Below are 20,697 nucleotides of genomic sequence, written 5' to 3'. Positions count from 1 at the left end.
TTTGTTTGACCATTTTGTAAAAAGATTTTTATTTATGTGCATGTATATATGCCTGTGCACATCTGTCCATGCCTGTGTAAAGAGTACCATTGGAGGCCAGAAGGTGGTAGAATCCCCAGTCACAGGTGGCTGTAAACTATACAGGTGCTGGGAACACAATTCCGATCCTTTGGACAAGCAGCAAGCACCTTTAACCACTAAGTAAGGGCTGGTTTTGTTGTCTGTTTTTGTTTTGCTTTGCTTTAGGGCATGAGAGAGACAGGGTTTCTCTGTGTAGCCCTGGCTGCCCTAGAACTCACTCTGTAGACCAGGCTGGCCACAAACTCACAAGAGATCTGCCTGCCTCTACCTCCCCAATGCTAGGGTTAAAGGCATGTGCCCTATGACTTTGGATTAGTTCTCATGAATGAGAATCCCATCCATGAGGGCTGGGTATACAGCTCTGCGGTAACGCACTTACTTAGTACACTCTTCAGTTCAATCCTCAGCACCTCAAAAAGGAAAAAACCTATCCATCCACGTTGTAGTTGAAAAGCTTGGGCCTGGGTCTCTACGTGCTCAGGAGTAGAATACAAGGATAACAGAACCTCTGAAGACTAGGAGGCTGGCAGTGCTGTCCACCTCTACAGGACCTACACTCCCCAGACGCTATTGCAGAAGCATACTATGGCCACTTTGTACAAAGGCCAGCACACTGGTCAAGGGCCCCAAGTATACGCTGTCACTTTTCCCGCTGGCCACATGGTCCCTGTCTCAACTTTTCAGTTCTGTTGCTACTAAGGATAAAACAAACAGGTATGGCTATGCAGATAAAATTCAGCCTACAAAATCTGACTTGGGACAAAGGCAATAGTCTGCAGAGTCCTAGGCTAGACAAGCAGTTTTAAAATCTCTTCTTTTTCATTCTTGTTTGTAGTACTGGACCTGAAAATGAAACCTAGGGTTTCCTACGTGCCAGGCAAGCAAAGCACCATGCTACACACATACCTAGTCAGCACTGTTTTACATTTCTATCTTGACAGGGTCTAGCTAAATTACACAGGCTGGCCATGAGTCTGCCTTAGACTCCAGGGAAGGTAGGACTCTAGGGTTAATCATCATGCCAGGCTCAAACCATCTGCCTTTGATCTATACCTCCTTTACATTCTGTGGAAATATAAAGAAGTTTCATTTAATTACATTTTCTACCCTCTTCTAGAACTCTTCAGAGAGTTCTACAGAGTGAGTTCTAGAAGAGATGTTTGTCTAATATGCAGACATATCAATACATAAACTTCATAGCCCATAATGAGCTTATCAGTATGAAAAGTACTGTACCTGATGGGTACAGTGGTGAGACAGAGGCAGGCAGATTTCTCTATGAGTTTGAGGTCAGCCTGATCTTTATAGCAAGTTGAGAACCTGAGTTAAAACAACAAAAAATGTACAATATCACATTGTACTTGAGAGGTGAAAACAGAAGGACTTCTTCAAGTTTAAGGCCAGCCCAGATTATAGAATGAGAACCCATCTCAAAAGAGAGAGAGAGAAAGAGAGAAAGAGAAAAAGAGAGAGAGAGAGAGAGAGAGAGAGAGATTGATTAAAGGGATGGCTCAGTGTTTAAGAGCACTAAGTGCTCTTTTAAGCAGTTTCCAGACCCAGATATGTAACTTCAGTTCCAGGGGTTCTATAGCCTCTGGCCTCGGAACACCTGCACTAATGTACACATGCCAACACACACACACACACTTTAAAATAAAAAAAATCTAAGACAGTGCAGGGGGTGGAGGGTAGAAAGTACTGAAGTACTTACTGTAGCAGACTCAGGAGAGTACACTGGGAAAAACAGCATCTGTCACATACAGTCCCCACATAGAGCACTTTTTGTGACTCCATCTTTTTTAATTTCCCAGCAAATGCTCAGGTTAAGGAGCTAGTATGGGAAGCCTGCACCAGGGCCCGATGGTTGTCCTTTGGCTTTTCTACTTATAAAGGTAACAGCTGTGCTACAAACTCAGACATAGCCTTAGAAAGCCAAAGGACACCTGTAATTGCGGCACTTAGAAGGCAGAAAGAAGCAGGGGGATTGCCATACATTGGCCTCAGCTTGGTGAGCTACGCAGTCTTCTATGCCAGCCAGGACTACTATGTGAGACTACTATGGCCTCTCTTGTAAAACCAGCGAACCAACAAATACTAGGGCCTAGTCAGCCATGGGGGCGTATCTAAGATACTTGCACTCATAAGTCTAAGGAAGAGCATTGCTTAAGAGTTGGAGGCCAGGCTAGAGAGATGGCTCAGTGGTTAAGAGCACTGACTGCTCTTCTAGAGGTTCTGAGTTCAATTCCCAGCAACTACATGATGGCTCACAACCATCTGTATTGGGATCCGATGCCCTCTTCTGGTGTCTGAAGACATCTACAGTGTATTCATACAAATAGGTCTTAAAAAAAAAAAAAGTTAGAGGTCAATATGGATTAAACTGTGAGACCTTGCCTCACAAACACAAAGTAGAGTAGCCACCTAGCAGGTGCAAGGCCTATGGTTTCTATCCTAGTATCCAAACCAAAACAGAAATATGAAACATTTCTGTTCCAAGCAAAGGGCAGGACAAGCCTAATTGCTCAATAAACCTAACCCTTAGGGACTCAGCCAAATTACAAGGGGCAACAGATCCTGGAGTCTAACAGGCCTGGCCCTCAGAGATTCAGGCCAGGAAGAGTTGGCTGAAGCAAAGCAAAGGGGAGGGAGTAGGAATGGAGTTGGCATTGGATCCCCAGCTTCCTGATTCTTAGGAGGCCAACCTCAGCTTGGAATGCTGACTCACTCTATTCTAATTGCAAAAGCAAATGCATGCCAGTACATTGGGTATTGGCTCAAGACAGCTGGACCATTTTAGCATCTATACCAAGCACTGTGAAACAAGAAGTGGCACAAGATGGCTTCCATCAACTTTAGTCACCACCAGGCTCCTTTTAAGAAAGCTGCCCAGAACCTGAGAGGCCCAAGATGAGTGAACTTCCCTCAGTCAGACACATCCTGCTTCTGTTTACACACAGGACCACCAGTGTTCTATTTAGAATTTCTCCCAGTAGAGACAGAGGCACTAGGCAGCAGCCACTGTGTGGGTGCTCTGCAGTGCCCACTGGACTGTGGTGACCCTGAGGAGTGAGCACTGGTGCTGGAGGGCCCCAGCCCTGGATAGCAGTAGCTGCTTTCAAATTCCCACACTCTTCCTTCACATCCTGTTGCCATCACCAGTGTTCAGAGATGTCACCACTTGCCTGACAAACAGGGAGCTGAGTCACCAATCAACACAATGGAAGCAGGGAGAATAGTGTAAGACTGTCTATTGGGAGGAGCAATCTGGCCAGGAGAAACAAGCTACTTACTCCTAGCAGACAGCCTCCATTCTAATGAAAAATTCTATGATGATGTAGCTGTAACTAGCACCAACCAAGAGGCTGTGTCTTCATCTCACAGTGGCACAGCACTAACAGTATCAACTGCTGCACTAACAGTGTATCTATGAGATGAGGCCTCAAAACTTGGAAAGCCAGAGCTGGAAAGTGTGCCTTAACTTATCCAAACAGGCAGCTCACCACAGTCTATGAGGCCTTAACTCCGTGACTGACTCCAGACCATTTCCTCTATCACCTCTGCCAATGGGCAGGCTGCTCCTCCCAGACCTTTAAAGCAGTCAGCAAGTAACAACTGCCAGAAAGCTGCAACCTTCCTGTGTGCCTGTTGTGCACCCCAGCAGTGGTGAGGCACAGCCATGGGCCTGGCTCAACTCCAGCCAGATCACTTAAGATCCCATGGCAGGCAGATCAGCCGCTCTGGGACGACTAGGAGAGTCCATCCACAGAGAATCTGGTTTGACTTAGTGCTATCCAGAGACCTAGAGGCAGTTTAATCAGTGACCTTCAACAGAGGTAGTCACTGGAAATGGATCCCTAATCCTCAACGCCAAGAAAAAGGTTCTAGGGACTCAACAGTCCCCCTACCTCTCCAACCCCTCCACAAAACAAAGTGGAGAATCTGACCTGGTAATAAGGCAGCCATAGGGAAGAGCACTGGGCAGGAGAGGAGGCCGTGCAGGACCGAGGAACCTGTCCTAGGGTTCAGCTGTATGGAAACAAACTCAAGAGCCACACACTCACCAGGCAGAGCAGCCAGGACAGCCTGCAGCCAGGACAGCCTGCCTTCCCAACAAATTCCCTTTAGGATAGGTCTGAAACCACAAGGATGATTTTCTAAAACAGCTAGCTATCTTTACTCCAGAAAGGTCTGTCTTGTCAAAAAAAAAAAAAAAAAAAATCAAAGATATCTAAACCTTAGAATAAATGAAGGAAAGCCCTTAGAAGACAGACTAGGAGTTAAGAAAACCCATATACGGAATAATCATTTTCCTATTTGGTGGAGTAAACTGGAGACTTGGGGGCTGGAGACTGTGCCTTGGAGCATCTGCAGTGTCATGGTCAAAGCCCATTCTGCTCCTACTGGGAGACTTTCAAATGAAATCTTTCGTTCAGAGGAAACAAAAATTTCCAAGGTTACAAAGGCTGCTCCTCCCAGCCTTCACTGTTAAAATCAGGGATTCCCAGTGACACCCTTTTCTTTTGCTTTTGCAACATCCATTAATTTCATTATTAACTAATACTGGTACATCAGTTTAGGGAGGAAAAAAAAAGGTACTACTGTGACATTTCAAAAGTACAGAACACCTCAACACAGTTAACATTGGGACTCCTGTGCCAACAAAAAAAAAAAAAAAAAAAAAAAAGATAAACCCTTGCAGGGATATGTCTGAGAGCTTTTTAAAATTTTTGGAGGAAATATTTTCATGTTCAGCAAAATGACTGCTAAATTTTCATTTTCAAAAGGAATCCCATTTCCTAACATTTTATTTTTAAAGTTTAAATGTTCTTTTATAATTTAGTAATTCTACACACGTGGAATGGAAGGGCTATCAGCCGACACTGTCTCTGCCTGAGCTCCTGGAGGAATTTTACACAGGATGGGACCTTCAATGTTTTTCCAGCTGACGTAGCGCACTAGATAGTGTGTTGCGTTCGTGCTTTAGACATTTTGTTCGGGAATGCTGTACATTCTGGAAATATCTTCCTCAAAGAGCTGATTTTATATCAGACCACCACTGCATGGCAGTTAAAACTGAATACATTTAAAGGAATAAAGCAAGTGGCCTGACAAACTGCCACTTTCATGGTCCTCAAGTGCAGATGGACATCATTTCTCCTAAGAATGCAAAGAGGGAACAGGCTCCTTTGGAAGGACTAGGCTTGTGTGAGAAAGACTTCTCTAACAAAGTACTCCAGGGACCAAAAGTGGGCAGGGGGACAATGGAACTTCAACGTGTTTTTGTCTTTTACAGAATAACTTATGCTTGTAAAACACATCAGAAGGACAGTGTTAGGTCCTGCAAGTCATTGCTGCCGATTTTGTTGTTGTTTAACTTGTATGTGTAGGATGAGGGGGGACTGAGGATGGGACATGTTCTCTCCAACATGACTGGGCGTGTAACACGTTTTACATCAACTTTTCAGTCAGGCATGTGCTTTTGAACAAAGAGCAGTGGAGACAGGAGAGATCAGGGTTTGACACAGTTTACAGATACATTTTGTGCTTAGTACTTTACAAATGACTTGCTCCATTTAAATGTCTATCACCGTAAGTAACATTTGAGTAAAAAATATGGAAAATGGGCCTGCTTGCAACAGTCTTTTCTGGGAGGGCAAGGGGATGTGACTTTAACTTGAATACAAGTATAAACCAAATTCTGTAAGCTTATCCCCTCCAGGGAGACTTGAAGTAGCCACTTTCACATGAAGGCTGGAGACAAAGCAACGGATGAAAATAGAGGGACACCAAGGGTTTGAAAACATACTGGACTTTTTCCATGGATTTTTGTCATGTTACAGTAACACTTTTTTTTTTTCAAAAGAAAAAACTGTGTACATCGAAATTTTAAAAATTAAAAACACTGAAAGGATGTGCAAGTCTAAAAGGGCTCAGTAGGTTAGAATCCTGATTTGAACATAATAAATCTACTCTCAAGCATCACTTTGGTCTAAAGGCGAGGAGTAAGCAGGCAGGAAAGGGACTAAAGGGAGATAATTGAATTACTCAATAAAAGAGGCTACTTACCATCCCAACCCATTGTAAGACATACACTTCTGACATAAGAGAACTCCTTAGAGGTCGGATAAAGCTCGTAAGCACCTTTGAGTAAAGCACCTGCCCCCGAGAGGGCCTGGAAGCCCAACGTGGGCTTAGCGAACAGACCTCCGCTAATCTGTTTATTTCCTTGAACTGTAGTCTGGCTGCGAAGGGCTGCGATTCCCAGGACGATACATTTAATTAAAACAAAACAGAAAAAAAAATTGTAAAAAAAGCTCACCAAACGGCTGCACCTGTGTCTTTGAATGTGGGTGGCATTTCTTTTAAAAGGCAAAGGAGGGTCTGTGAAGGAGAAAGGGAGAACAGGAGGTGGGAGTGGGGAGAAAGGGCTGAGACCCATGTCTGAAAGGGGTCCTCTGCGGCTGAGGCAACTGTCTAGCGCATTCTCCACCCTACCCCCACCCTGCCTGCAAGACTAGCTTTTCTCTTCCCTGAAACCCACCTTTCTATTTTCAAACCTACTCACTCCAGCCTCCAGGAGTCAACAAACCATGTACCCCGTATCTTTCGGCTCCAGCAGGGCAAAAATGGCCCCAAACCTCATCCTCAAAACGCACGGGGCTGCTCCCATTATCACCCGCCAGAGAAGGGCGTGGGGAAACCATTTCGCACTTAATAAAAGACAAGAGGCGCCACAGTTCACGTCCTGCCAAAGTACAAGGGGAGATCTCCTTTGCTCCAGAGGGAGCGATTGCACCCTATTTTGCCCCAAAGAGAGGCGATGACCGGGAGAAAGCGGTGGCCAACTTCCTCTACCATCCAATGCAGGAAAAGCAACCTTCACACAACCCCCCTCCCCGGGAAAAAAAAAAAAAAAAAGACTTAGGACTAAGGACCCTCCACCACTGTCACCTACCTACAAAAAGAGAGGGACTCGGAAAAAAAAAAAAAAAAAAAACAATAGGGTTTCCAAAAAAGGTCAGGGACTTTCATCAAAAGAGCTGGAAATGCACCCCTTACCTGCCTGCCTTCTAGGGAGTAGCTAGAAAATACCTCCCGCCAAAAAATTAAAAGTGCACAAGAGCCCCCATCCTAAGGAGCCCTCCTTGGAACGAAAGAGCAAAGGCTGATCCAAACCCCCACTTTCTGCCTCCGTTAGACTCGGGTACCTATCCAAAATGGACAGGGTATGCCTCCCCCAGGAGAAAGGATACTGTAGGGGATTGGGAAGACCCCCCCAACTCCAACCCCCTAAGAGAGGAGCTGTAAGCTGGAGATCCCCCTAAAACAAGAGAATCCGGGGGCCCCTCCCCCAAAAGCCTTCCCCGAAGCCAGGCGACAGGCCGCTGACGGCCAGCTCCGGGAGCAGGGGCGGCCGAGGAGGCTGACGGGCCTCGGCAAGCCCACCCCCTTGGCGGCCCGTGCCCCGGGCGGGCGACGGACGGACAGACCGGCGGGCGCGGGGGGTCCGGGGGGCGCCTCCTCACCTTCCCCTCAGCATGGCGCCCAAAAAAAGACAGAGCGAGAGCGAGGGAGAGCGGGCGAACGCCGCGAGGGGGGGCAACGCATGAGGCCGGGAGAGAAAGCGAAGCGAGAAAGAGCGAGCGAGCTAGAGACACCCACCGACCCCGCCCTTCCTCCTCCTCCTCCTCCTCCTCCTCCGCGGCCCGGCCCAACATGGCGGCCGTCCCCTTCCTCCTCCTCCTCCCCCCCCCACGGGGGACGCTGCCCGGCCCAGGCCGGGGGGCCTGACCTGTCGTCAGGGAGCGGGAGGCGGTGGTGGAGGAGGTGCGGGGTGGCCGCGCGGCCGTCGGGGGAACACGGAGGAGGCGAAGGCGTTGATGGCGGCGGTGGCGATGGCGGCGGTGGCGACTCTGATGGCGGCGGCGGGGGGGTCCCGGGCACGGCCTCCATCGTTCCTTTGAGGGGGAGGGGATGTTAATGCACGAAAAAGGACTGCTTGGGCGTGGCGGGAGGGGCACACTTCAGCTCTCCAGGGCTCCTGATGGGAACTGGGCATATATAGAGATATATAGTCTTTTTTTTTTTTTTTTTTTTTACGGTTTCGGAATCACCTCTGAGCCGACTTCCACGTAGGCCGCGAGGCCTAGGCCCCGGCAAGGCCGCCCGCCGCCTGCTTTCTCCGCAGCTTGGCCCTGAGGTCACTCGCTCACGGGCACGGGACCCTCATCGGGACGAGAGGTCCCCTTCCGCCACACACGCGCGCACACACACACGCGCGGGCACCCAAGGCCTGAGACCCGGGGTGGGGGTGGGGACACGGACACTAGTGGGTGGTTGGGTGTAATTAGCGCGGGCCGCGCGCAACGGAGCAAGCGAAGGGAAAGGGGGGAAAAGAGGAGAGCGAGCAAGGGGATGGTTAAAAAAAAAAAAAAAATCAGGGGGAAGAGGAAACGGGCTATGGAGATGGGCCGACTGTCTGCCCGCCCTAGATGCTGCCCCAGCTGCCCGGCCCCCGCCGCGGTCAGGAATTCACACAAAATGGCGGCACAGCCGGGACGAGCACAGAGGCTGAAGCTGGAGGAAGGGCGTGGAGGGAGGGGGTAACTGAGAGGCCGGAGAAGCGTCACGTGGAGAAGGGCAGCGACAGCCCGCACGAAGGCGGGCGGAAAGAACCGAAGCGGAAGGGCGAGGCGGAGGAGGGGAGACGGAAAGAGCCGAACACAGCTGAGACTAACTCGAGACTGAAAGAGCCGAAGGAGGATCTAGGTCACTGAAGCAGCGGGAAGCGGCTCAAAGACCCACCTAAAGAACCAAGGGTGGTCGTGGGGGTGGGACTAGAGAAGGCACGAAGAGCCGGAAATAGCCGAAGCGCTTCGGGACTGGAGAACCCCCCGGGGACTTGCGATAATCCGGAAAAAGCCGAAGCCAGTGAAGGGATCCCGGTAGAAGGCGGAAGTAGCCGAAATAAATTGAGCCCAGCGAATAGGAATTAGCGAATAAGCTGAACGGGTGGGGCTAGAAAGGCGATTAATTAACTCAAGGGTAAATGACTTTCAGGAACTCGCCCCAAAGCAAGCGAGAAGAGCCGAAAATTGCTAGTTTGAAGAAAGGCGGGAAGAGCCAAAAGTTTTAGGTGGGAGAATAATGGGAGGGAAAAAAATTTAACCGAAAGCCGGAGACCGGTCCCAGGAGTCGGACGTTTCCGAAGAGGGGCTGGAACAGAGGCGGCCCGGAGATGACGTCACTACATAACTCAGCCAGTGGCGTCATCCTTGGAGGCGAGAAGGGCGGGGCCACACTGTGAGGCGAAGTGGAAATTTTGACCTAGTGCTTAAAACACTCACAAAAATTTCTCAAGTTCACTTCCTGCCCGAGTTGATGTTCCTAGTTTATAGATAAAGACTGGACGAGAAGGCTGGAGGCTCAATTGGCTTAAGGGCATGTGTTTGGAGCCAAGATTTGCGGAAAAGTTGAAGTTGGCAGTGCTAGCCTCTAAGCATACAGGAAACCCAAAGCTTCATCCGCAGCACCTTACAGAATCAGTTGCCCTGTCCCCAGCAGCACTCAGCAGTGTAAAGGCAGAACAATGAGAAACTCAAGATCATCCTAACCCGCATGGTGGAAAAGCCGACTGCCGAAAGATACCACATTCTCTAACTTCATGCAAGAATAAAGGGAAAGACGGGATCATGGTGCAGGCAGGGACAAGTAAGGAGAAGAGAGTTGGAGCCTTATGACAAGAGAGAAAAAAAAAATCTCATCTGAGATGCAGGAGTGGAGGTGTTATGAAATACAATGCAGCGAGGGGTTATCATGGTGGGCCCATGCAAATGTATACCCCTAAGAAATTACACCTTGTAACAGATCTGGTATAAAGAGAATTTGGGGGGGAAGGGACAGGAGTGAAGGTCTGGAGAAGGGGTAAAGGCAGATAGACTGGGGCAGAGCCATAAGAACAAAGGACAGACAAAGGGGGCACCAGAGACTGAAATAGGAAGAGAGATCGCAGAGAACACACGCATACATGCGGGGGAGGGGGAGAGACAGAGAGGAAATTGAGGCGGAGGAGTCCTTTTATCCGGAGCACACACCTGCCGAACCTAGCAGCAGGAGGTGATGACTTAAACCATCACTAGGTACCTGGGGCAGGACAGCTGGATCTTTTGTATGCTAACATGGGGGCCTTGACACAAAACTCTTCTGAGAAACTAGTGAGCCACTCATCTGAGACTGCTTGCTAGAGCCTCTTGTCTGGATACAATCCTTAATCTAATTTCTTTGGGGTATAACCCAAAGCCTTGTATTTGCTATACAAATTGCTAGAGTAGACACATCCCCAGCCTCAGTTCCTAATCTAATAGGGCTAGACTGGGCTACATAGCTCTGTCAAGAAAGAAGGACGCCAGGTGTGGTGGCACATGCCTTTAGTCCTAGCACACCACAGGCAGAGGCTGATGGATCTCTGTGGTTTGAGGTTGAGTCCAGCCTGCTCTATAGAGAAAGTTCCAGGACAGCCAGAGCCGTTACACAGAGAACCCCTGTCTTGAAAAACCAAAAGGGGAAAGAGGAGGAGGGCGCGGGAGGAGAAGGAAGAGAAGGAAGAAGCAGCCAGCAAAATGAATACAGCCCTTACTGCCAAGTCTGATGACCTGACTTAGGTCAGCCAGGGTCTGCTGGGCCCCGGCATGGTAAGAGGAAGAGACTGTTGGTCTACCTAACTAGATCGATAGATCTTTATCCCAGCAAGGTCATTCTTACTACACAGTGTGTTTTAGCCCAGGGCTAAATAGCAAGACCTTGTCTGAAACAAGCAAAATTTTCTGTGGAAGCACTGTTGAACCATCCCAGCAGAGCATGGTGGGATACACCTTTACCCCAGTACTCAGGAGCAGAGGCAGGCAGATCTCTGTGAGTTTGAGAACAGACTGGTTTACAGTTCCAGGACAGCCAGGGTTTTGTAGAGATCCATCACACCCTCCCTAGCAAAACGTCTTCCTAGGAGATTTCACATACTGGGCAGATACTTTTGAGTCTCATCCTCAGTACTTTAACTTGTTGACTTTTTAAAAACAAGTGTCAAGTGGTGAGGGCACATGACTTTAGTTCCAGTGCTCACAAGGCACAGGCAGGCAGTCTGTGAGTTCAAGGCCATCTGGTCTGCAGAGTGAGTTTCAAGACAGCCATGTCTACAGAGAAACCCTGTCTTCTGCAGGGGTGGGAGATGGGGTTGGGGGTGTGGACAGTATCATTTAGCCCAGGCTTGCCTTAAACTTTATATAGAGCTGAGAAAAACCCTAAACTCCATAACCCCCATCTCCAATTTCTACTTGCTGGCAGTACAGATGTGTCACCCTACCTGACTGTTGCCATTTATTATTGGAGAAAAAAACAAAAAACAAAACAAAACAAACAAACAAAAAAAAAAAATGCCAGTAGACCTCCTCCCTGGATCTCTTTGTGCCTTGCTTTGTCCCTTGTCATCCCACTTCTCTTCCCAAATTGGCCTTTGTTATGTTACTGGAATAGCCTGGAAGTCCTAGGTTATTCTCTCTAATCCTCTAACCGAAGATAAGACTGGAGGTGCCCATCACCACCCTCAATGCTCTCCCTATCTGGATATTTGACAGCCTCATGTAGACCAGGCTAGCTTTCAGCTTCCTATATAGTGGAGGATGACCTTGAACTTCTGAGCATTCTGCCTCCACTTCCGGGGTGCTGGAATTACAGTCAGGCATCATCCTATCTAGGGGATCAAAGAGAATTTCCTGTGTACCTAGTAAACTCTCTAACCAACTGAACTCTGTCCCCAGACCAACAAGGTTTTTTTCTGTCTGGCTCTAAGGAGGGTTTTATTATGTCAAGGAAAGGGTTCTACTGAGAAGATACTCTCATTCTCTTTGAGTAAGGAAGTCTGGTACCAGCCCCTAGAGCCATCTGGAAGAGAAAGGAACCCATCAAAACCTAGCAGTGCAGGTGCACACCTTTAATTCAGCACTGGGGAGGCAGAGGCAGCTGCATCTCTGAGTTAGAGGCCCAACCTGGCCTGGTCAACCGAGCAAGTTTCAGGAGAGCCAGTGCTACTCAGAATAACCCTCTCTTAAAAAAAAAAAAAAAAAAAAGAAAGAAAGAAAGAAAGGAAGGAAGGAAGGAAGGAAGGAAAGAAGGAAGGAAGGAAGATGGGAGACATTACAATAACTTGTCTCTGCTGCATGCAAACCAATTACTCTTTCCCTCTTATTTTATAATTCAACCCAGCTTTTAGCAAAAATGTGCCAGAGAATAAAAATCTAAACGGACAGATTCATTCTCTTCTCAGGGGATGATATCGCCCCCTAGAGGACCTCTGTGAAATTACTGAGGAAATTAATGAGCAGTTTTCAGTAATCAACTTTCTCCTGGGAACAGCATACCCTCCCTCAGGATCGCTTGTTTTGGTTTGGTTTTTGGGTTTCTTTTTAATTAATTTTTTACTGTTAGTTACAATGATGAGGGGTTTATTTCCAGGGACCAGACGTTCATCATAAGTGATTACCTCATTAACAGGTAATGAAAGCCAGGCCTGGGGCAAAAGGCAAAAATTCCAGAAATATAGAAGTCTAAACAGCACAATCAGGAGTTCATGGTCATCCTCCATTACATGGCAACTTGGAGTTGAGCTGGGGCAACGTGAGATCTTGTCAAAAAAAAGAAAGAAAGGGCTGAAGAGGTGCCTTAGTGGTTAAGAGCACTGAGTGCTCTTTCAGAAGTACTGAGTTCAACTCCAAGCAACCGCATGGTGGCTCACAACTGTCTGTAACTCCAGTCTCAGGGGATCCCAGGAGTGTGCATGTGGTGCATAGACATACATGAAGGCAAAACACCCATACACAAGATAGGTTTTATGATTATGATTATTACTAAACTATGGAGAGCTTTTGGGGCACTTGACAAGAATCTGACATTGGCCAAGGACAAGGAAATGGGCTTTAAGCAGAAATCTGACTTTGGGCCATGACAGGGAAGTAAGTTCAGGCAGGAATCTAATTTTAGGCTAAAACAGAGAAGTAATTTCAGTCAGGAATCTAAGTCTTAGGCTAGAACAAAGAAGTAGGCTCAGATTGAAGACCCCCTCTCTGGGGAGACCCTCACTCAAGTCTCTGGAAGTCATGGCCACCCAAAAACTTGCAAGACACCGAATCTGGATGCAAACAGCAGAGACTTTATTCGGGAGAGTTAGCCGGCTAATGGTCAATTCATTTGCCCACGCAGGAGCTGAATTGACAAAGACTGGCTGGCTGAGGGGCTTTTTAAAAGGGGAAAACCACAAGCTAGGGGAGTGAGGAGGGGGTGAGGGGTTGCTAAGGAAATATAACATAAAAATATCAGAGAATTCTGGAGGAACCCAACCTAAGTGAGTCAGGGCCATGTGGAAAACACTCTGTATACTCATTCTTCTCAAAAATGTGGTCTTGCCATGCCACTGTGGCCTTGCCCTGTCACTGTGGCCTTGCCCTGTCACTTGTTCAACTATTTCTCAGTTGCTCCGGACACAGCCCTGCTCTGTCATCGTGGTCACTAGTTTCTCAGCCCCACCTAGATGACTTGCATTCCTCTCCTCCCTTTGTGGTTAGGCAGTTCCTGAAACCGGCCAGTCTACATTTTTAGCTTGCTTCAGAGAAAATTTTCCATGTCCTTTAAAGTGGGGCTTAGGGAAAAGCCTATATATATTTTATAAGATGATTTTTATAATTTTTCACTCTACAAGATAGTTTTGTCATCCTGATGAGCCCTTAGAAACAGTGATCAGGGAGTGATCACAGGACTTTGTCTATTGCCTTGTTTGTTCCTTGACTATTTGTATCATATTGCTGCCTCCTTAACCTAGAACTGACCTTAATACTTGCATGCAATTAAAATGGTTTAAAAGAAAAGAGAAAAAATAAACCCGCCTCAGCCTTCAGCCTCAGAATTGGCTGGGGTCATGCTATGATGTTGTCTAATTGTCTTTTTTTTTTTTTCTTTTTAATCCTCACTCCTGCGCTGGAGAACCTGTTGACTGACTGGGCTGGCTTGGTCACTAAAAAATACTCAGGGTTGAAGGTGGTTTAAAGATGCTTATAGAGAAGAAATAAGAATGGGCTGTAGATTAAGTCAGTGATAAAGGTTCATGTCCCAGCCCTGATTCCATCACCAGCAGTGCAGAAAAAACAAGCCAACAACTTGTATGTAGTAGCCCAGCATGGTTTCTTATACCTGTAATCCTAGTACTCCAGATGCTGAAGCAGGAGGATTGTTTTTAGTTGCAGGCCAGGCTATGATACTGAGTGATATCTCAATCTTTAATCCCAACACTAGAGGCAGGGGGTCTCTGAGATCCAGGCTGGTCAGGGCTACCTAGTATGTGCGTACCACATACATGTGGACATCCCTGGAGGCTAGTTGAGGGTGTGGGTTGACTGGAACTTGAGTTACAGGTAGTTGTAAGCAGCAGATGTTCTAACCTTCCTACCAGCCCCTTGCGAGCCTCCCCCCCCCCTTTTGTTTTTTATTTGTTTTGAGACAGATTTTTCTCTTGTGTAGCTCCAACTTGAATTCACTCTGTAGACCAGGCTGACCTCAAACTCAGGAGTCCAACTGCCCCTGCCTCTTCCCAAGTGCTAGAAATAAAGGCTTGTGCTACCCATTCCCAGGTATTTGTTGTCATTGTTGTTTGACCAGGTGGCCTTTAACTCAGAGATTTACCTGTCTCTGCCTCTCAGCTGCTGGGATTTAATGGCTTGCAGGCCATTTCCAAGTATTTAACTCACAGTGACACTTAGTACACTTACTGTATGTCTTAGACAGGGTTCTTTAGGGTCACAGAACTTATGGAATATCTCTATATATTTAGGGAATTTATTGTAATGACTTACATTTTGTAGTTCAGCTAAATAAACAATAGGCAGCTGTGAACAAGAAGTCCAAGAATCTAGTAGTTACTCTGTCCCACGAAGCTAGTTGTTTCAGCTGGTCTTCTGTAAAAGTTTAGATTCCAACAGATGTGCTAACAAGTAAGTGCCAGCAGTCGAAGAAGAGCCTTCCAAAACCCTTATGTAGGCCTCTAGCAGAACGTGTGGCCCAGATTAAAGGTGTATACCACCTTTGCTTTGGCCCAGGCTGACCTTGAACTCAGAGATCTCCTTGCCTTAGTCTCCTGGGATTAAAGGCTTCTACTACCTTGCTTGGGTCTAAACTATTCATAGCCACTATGCCTCAAGATCACCAAGGCAAGATCCAGGCTAGAGACCTGTGTCTTCTAGCCTCAAGATCTGGATGATCTTCCAATCATGAGCCTTCCAATTCTGGACTGTAGTTCATTCCAGATATGGTAAGTCGACTACCAGGAATAGCCACCACACTATGCCAGCCAATCACTGGCTCTAATGACACAAATTTTTTCTTTCTTTCTGTCTCTCTCCCCCTCTCTTTCTCCCTTCTCTCTCTCTCTCTCCCTTCTCTCTTTCTTTCTCTCTTTCTTTCTTTTTTTCTTACTTTCTTTCTTTTGTTCTTTCTTTCTTTTGTTCTTTCTTTCTTTCTTCCTTTCCTTTAAGGTTTAGTTATTGACCCTCTGGCAGTGGTTTGCCTTGCTTTCTTCATTGATCTTCCCTGGTCATGACTTTTTAGAGAAGAAATACACCAAAGAACTTCTGGAGGTGTTCTGGATGCTTCCTGCTGCCTCAGCAGACTCAGGCTGATTAGTTTCTTCTGGATTGAGCTGTTGCTGCTTCCAGTGGATTGACAGCAAAGATTGGAATCCCCCCAAGGAACTCCTGCTAAACAGGTCCATGTCCCCCTTGTCCTGCTAGCCATTTTTTCTCCCCTGCCTTTGGTCTGTGTGCTATAAGAGAGGTTGAAACGCTGGGCAGTGGTGGCGCATGCCTTTAATCCCAGCACTTGGGAGGCAGAGGCAGGTGGATTTCTGAGTTCGAGGCCAGCCTGGTCTACAGAGTGAGCTCCAGGACAGCCAGGGCTACACAGAGAAACCCTGTCTCAAAAAAAAAACAAAAAAAAAAAAACAAAAAACAAAACAAAAAAAAAGAGGTTGAAGTGATTAAGAACTCCTATTAAAGTAGGTTTTGAAAAATATAAGCCCAGACTTCCTGTTTCAGATAAGAGTGTAAAAAGTCTAACTGTTTGTAGTAAATCAACAACCTGGACCTGGTTTTCATTCCCAGTGACCATATCAGGAGACTTTAGTTGGATATATATATATATATATATATATATATATGGCTATATAACTATATAACTGTAATAGTATGGGGTTGGGGTGGTTCTTCTGTCCCTTTGCTCCCCAATAACTGCAGGCATTTCTACTCACAGGCTGAACAGTTTCTTAAGACAAAGCAACAAATGATTCCTTCCAAGTATGTGCAAAGGAAACTAAACATAGCATCCCCAAGACCTGTTGGTGCTGGTGTGCTCCTTTCCATGAAAAATTGTATCTATTTGTTACCTGATAGAAGCAGTTTTTGGATGGAAGAGTCTGTTCTGACTCACAGTGTGAGGGGACCTTCCATTGTGGTGGATGGAGCAGGTTTGGAAGCAGAAGTTTGTGGTTGCTGGACACATGGAATCAGCAGCCAGAAACCATAGAAGCATGGATGCTGGTGCTTAGCTTGCTTTCCACAGTCTGAGATGGCAGAGTGATGCTGCTCTCAGTGAGAGTGGGCCTTTCTCTCGCTCTCTTTCTCAAATTAACCTAAGCTGGAAACTCTCACCAGTATGCCAGAGGTTTGTCTCTAGGTGACACTCTCATCTTGTAAAAACAGACAAAGTTAACCATTGCATCAGCTCTAGTCCTTTTGAAAATTATTTTATTACATTTGTTTTTATTTCTTTAGTTGTGTGTGTGCGCGCACACACATGTCTATCACCACAGATTGGAGAATGAATTTTGGGATCGGGTTCTCTCCTTCCTCTGTGTGGGTCATGTTGATTAACTCAAGCCATCAAGCTTAGTGGCATGTACCTTGTTCCACTGAGCCATCTCACTGGCAGGACTGAGGATGTCCTTGAACTTCCTCTGATCCCCCTGTCTCTACTTTGTTGGATTTACAAAGTGTTGCAATTGTAGGTGTGGTCCAGTATGCTCAGTTTCATACATAAGGTGCTAGGAATCCCATATAGAGCTTTATGTTAGATAAATACTCTATTAGATGAGCCACATACTCAAGTACTTTGTAAATGATGTGGGTTTTTGTTGTTGTTGTTTTTTGTTTTGTTTTTGGCTTTTCTCGACAGTGTTTCTCTATGTAGCCCTGGCTATCCTGGAACTCACTTTATAGACTAGGCTGGCCTCAAACTCAGAGATCCTCATACCTCTGTGTCCTGGTGTGCACCACCACTACCCTACTAAGTATTTTTAATTTACTTTTGACGATTCTATACATACACATAATGTGGTCCCATCATATTTTCCAGCTCCCACTATCCTTTTATCCCCTTCCCCCTCCCCATCAATTAATTGCTCTTCTAACAAAGGACCTCCAACTTCCAAGCTTTTTGATTTTATTTCATTTATGAGTGCATATGAGAGCGTGTGTGCATGTGTTTGCATGCATGCATATGTGTTTGTCTGTATGCGTGTGTGTCTGTGTCTGTGTGTGTCTGTGTGTTTGGCCCAGTACATTTAATTAGGGTTGCTTTCACAAGCTTTGGTTGGGAAAGTGTTAGCATTTATAATATTGTGTGTGGTGTATGGGAGCTCATCGGTGTCCCATCCTACCTGTGGAGGTCAGAGGATAACCTCTGGTGTCAGCTTTCATCTCCCACCTTGAATAAGACCACATCCCATTTTCACTGGAGCTTATGCTAGGCTATGGGAGTCTGTCTTTGTTTCCTATCTCAAGGTGTGAGTGCTGGGATTGAAGACATACTGACTACCAAATCTGACTTTATATGGGTTCTGAAGAGCCAAGTTAAAATTCTCACATTTGCAACACCATTGGCTAGTCTGGAGCTGCTATGTAGACCAGGCTAGCCTCAAGTCACAGGTCCATCTGCCTCTGCCTTTCAAGTACAGTATTAAAGGCATGTGTAACCATATTTGGATTTATTATTTATTTATTTTTTTTTTGAGATAGAGTCCTGCTATGTGGTCCAGGCTGGCTTTGAACTCTTAATCTTCTTATTTTTGCTTTGAGTGATGGGATTGGTTGCAAGCTCTATCATGCCCATTAATGAGCAATGATTGTCTCCGGGGACTAGATAAAGACTATCTGGAACCTATGACAAATCACTAATTTTTAAAAAAGATTTGTTTGTTTGTTTGTTTATTATGTATATAGTGCTCTGCCTGTTTGTATGCTTGCAGGACAGAAGAGGGCACCAGATCTCATGATAGATGGCTGTGAGCCACCATTTGGTTGCTGGGAATCAAACTCAGGCCCTCTGAGAGAGTAGTCAGTGCTCTTAACCACTGAGCCATCTCAACAGCACCAGACCAGTAACTTAAGCCTGGACTTTATTTTTATTTTATTTTATTTATTTTATTTTGGTTTTTAAAGGCAGGGTTTCTCTGTGTAGCCTTGACTGTCCTGGAACTCATCCTGTAGACCAGGCTGGTCTTGAACTTCCATTCATCTACCTGCCACTGCCTGGGATTAAAACTGTGTGTTACCATGCCTAGCACATATTTTATTTCTGTTTTGTTTGAAAGGCATTTTGAGACAGTCTTGCTATGCTATGTAGTGATACTGGCCTCAAACTCAAAATGGCATTGTTCCTGCATTAGCTTCCCAAGAGTGAGCCTAAACATGCTGCTTTTGGGGCTGGAGAGATGGCTCAGAGATTGAGAGCACTGTCTACCCTAGAGGTCCTGAGATCAGTTTCCAGCAACCACATGGTGGCTCACAACCACTATATTGAGGTCTGGTGCTCTCTTCTGGCCTGCAGGCACACATGAAGGCAGAATGCTGTATATATAATAAATCTAAAACAAACAAACAAACAAACAAAAAGCCATTCTGCTTTTGTTGTGTGTATGATGGTATCACATGCATGTGTGGAGGTGAAAGATTAATCTTGGATGTACTTAGGCGCTGTCTATTTTATTAGGGTTTTTTCAATTACTCATTATTAATGTGGAGGTGGGGAAGCCTGGAGAGATGGCTCAATGATGAACAGCACTCATTGTTCTTCCAGAGGATCTGGGCTCAATTCCTAGCACCTACATGGGGGTTTCTAACTACCTGTTTCTCCAGTTCTGGAGGAATTCAGCCTTCTCTTTCTTGGACCCAAAGATCCAAGACCGGGGACGCGCTCCCACAGAAACACTCACAGACAGGGGATTCGCTGCAAAAACATGAGGTTTAACGATAACCAGTGCACTGGGGCTCCCTCACACGCAGGCAAGAGAAACCCTGAGCCAAAGCTGGGAGCAGTTTTTATACAGAGACAACCACAAAGGCTGACCTTCCCAGGTCCAGTCTCTAGGTGACTCAGATTCACACATTATTTTTATGACAGTGAGTGTCTTCCGTTTGCCCAGGTTTACCACATTAAGGGCCCAGCTTCCTAACCACCTTCCATCCTGGGCCCCTCACCTTGCTCTGGGAATGTGTCTACTTGCTCTGGGCCTTCCTCACCTGCAGGTGGGTTCCCTCCCCTATGGTCTCTCTTCTTCCTCTGAATGTTAATCCAGCAAGTGTCCTCTGACTAGGGAATGTGCTCCTCCCAGAATGCGCCCTGGGACAGTGAATTCTAAGTTCAAACTGAGACCTGGATTTCCCACATTCCCCTGAATTTCCCACATCTTCTCATCTCCTTGTGTACACATCCATTGCACAGACAAAATATCTATACACATAATTTTTTTTGTTTGTTTTTTTCCAGACAGGGTTTCTATGTGTAGATCAAACTCAGATCTGGGCAAGCACTTTACTGAGCCATCTCTTCAGTCCTTGTTGGTTTTGACGTAGGATCTCACTTATAATAATTCTGCTTGAGCCTCATGAGTATGTGAATGCTGGGATTCATGATAATGCATGAGCCTATAAACCTAGGTTTGTGTCTGTTAACAGGATCTCATGTAACCCAGGCTGGCCTTGAACTTTTGATTCCTTTCACTTCTTTTTGTCCAAAAGCTGTGATCATAGGCATGGCCCACCATGACCAATTTGACTACTGCATCTTACATAAGGATTTGAGAATGTGTCCCAAGAGGGGAGGTGATGGGGAGGGGAGTCCTTCCTTCCTAAGCACTTCCAATTCCCTCCAGGAGGAATGTCTAGTTTTTTGTTTGTTTGTTTTCCCCTCAATAGGTAGTGAGTTCCATGTGGACAGGTCATTATTTTAAAGTAGTATCTTTATTTCGACACACCATCGACGCTGGAATCCCCGTGACAACTCGATAAACACCAGAACAGCTTCATAAATGACCGCGTGGACATCCTCGAAGAATCAAAACACCCGCCACTTTTCTTTTCTCTCTCTCTCTCTCTCTTTTTTTTTTTTTTTTTTTTTCTTTTTCTTCTCCAGGATTGATTGGCGTCTCCGACACGTGATCGGGGTAGCTAGGGAGCCTTGGAGTCTTGGGCATTCACGTGGTCTCCCGCAAACAACGGGGGCGGGACTACGCAGGCGCGGCAGTCT

The 20,697-nt window shown here is 46.3% G+C and overlaps 1 protein-coding gene across 1 annotated transcript in view; it reads right to left on the bottom strand.

Moving 5' to 3' along the window:
- Zc3h4 (zinc finger CCCH-type containing 4) overlaps positions 1–9,227 on the bottom strand; it is a 38,217-nt gene extending 28,990 nt beyond the window's left edge. Inside the window, exons 1-2 of the mRNA XM_076927352.1 lie at positions 8,196–9,227; positions 7,874–8,039 (exon numbers count right to left, since the gene is read on the bottom strand). Coding sequence (XP_076783467.1) covers positions 7,874–8,034 — 161 coding nt within the window. The 5' untranslated portion in view covers positions 8,035–8,039; positions 8,196–9,227. The remainder of the gene's footprint in view (positions 1–7,873; positions 8,040–8,195) is intronic.
- Between the last annotated feature and the right edge of the window lie 11,470 nt (positions 9,228–20,697).

Source organism: Arvicanthis niloticus, chromosome 29, assembly GCF_011762505.2.
Source record: "Arvicanthis niloticus isolate mArvNil1 chromosome 29, mArvNil1.pat.X, whole genome shotgun sequence".
In the NCBI taxonomy this organism is placed as follows: domain Eukaryota; kingdom Metazoa; phylum Chordata; class Mammalia; order Rodentia; family Muridae; genus Arvicanthis; species Arvicanthis niloticus.
The sequence above is the reverse complement of the archived record's forward strand: the minus strand, read 5'-3'. Positions and strand labels throughout refer to the sequence as shown.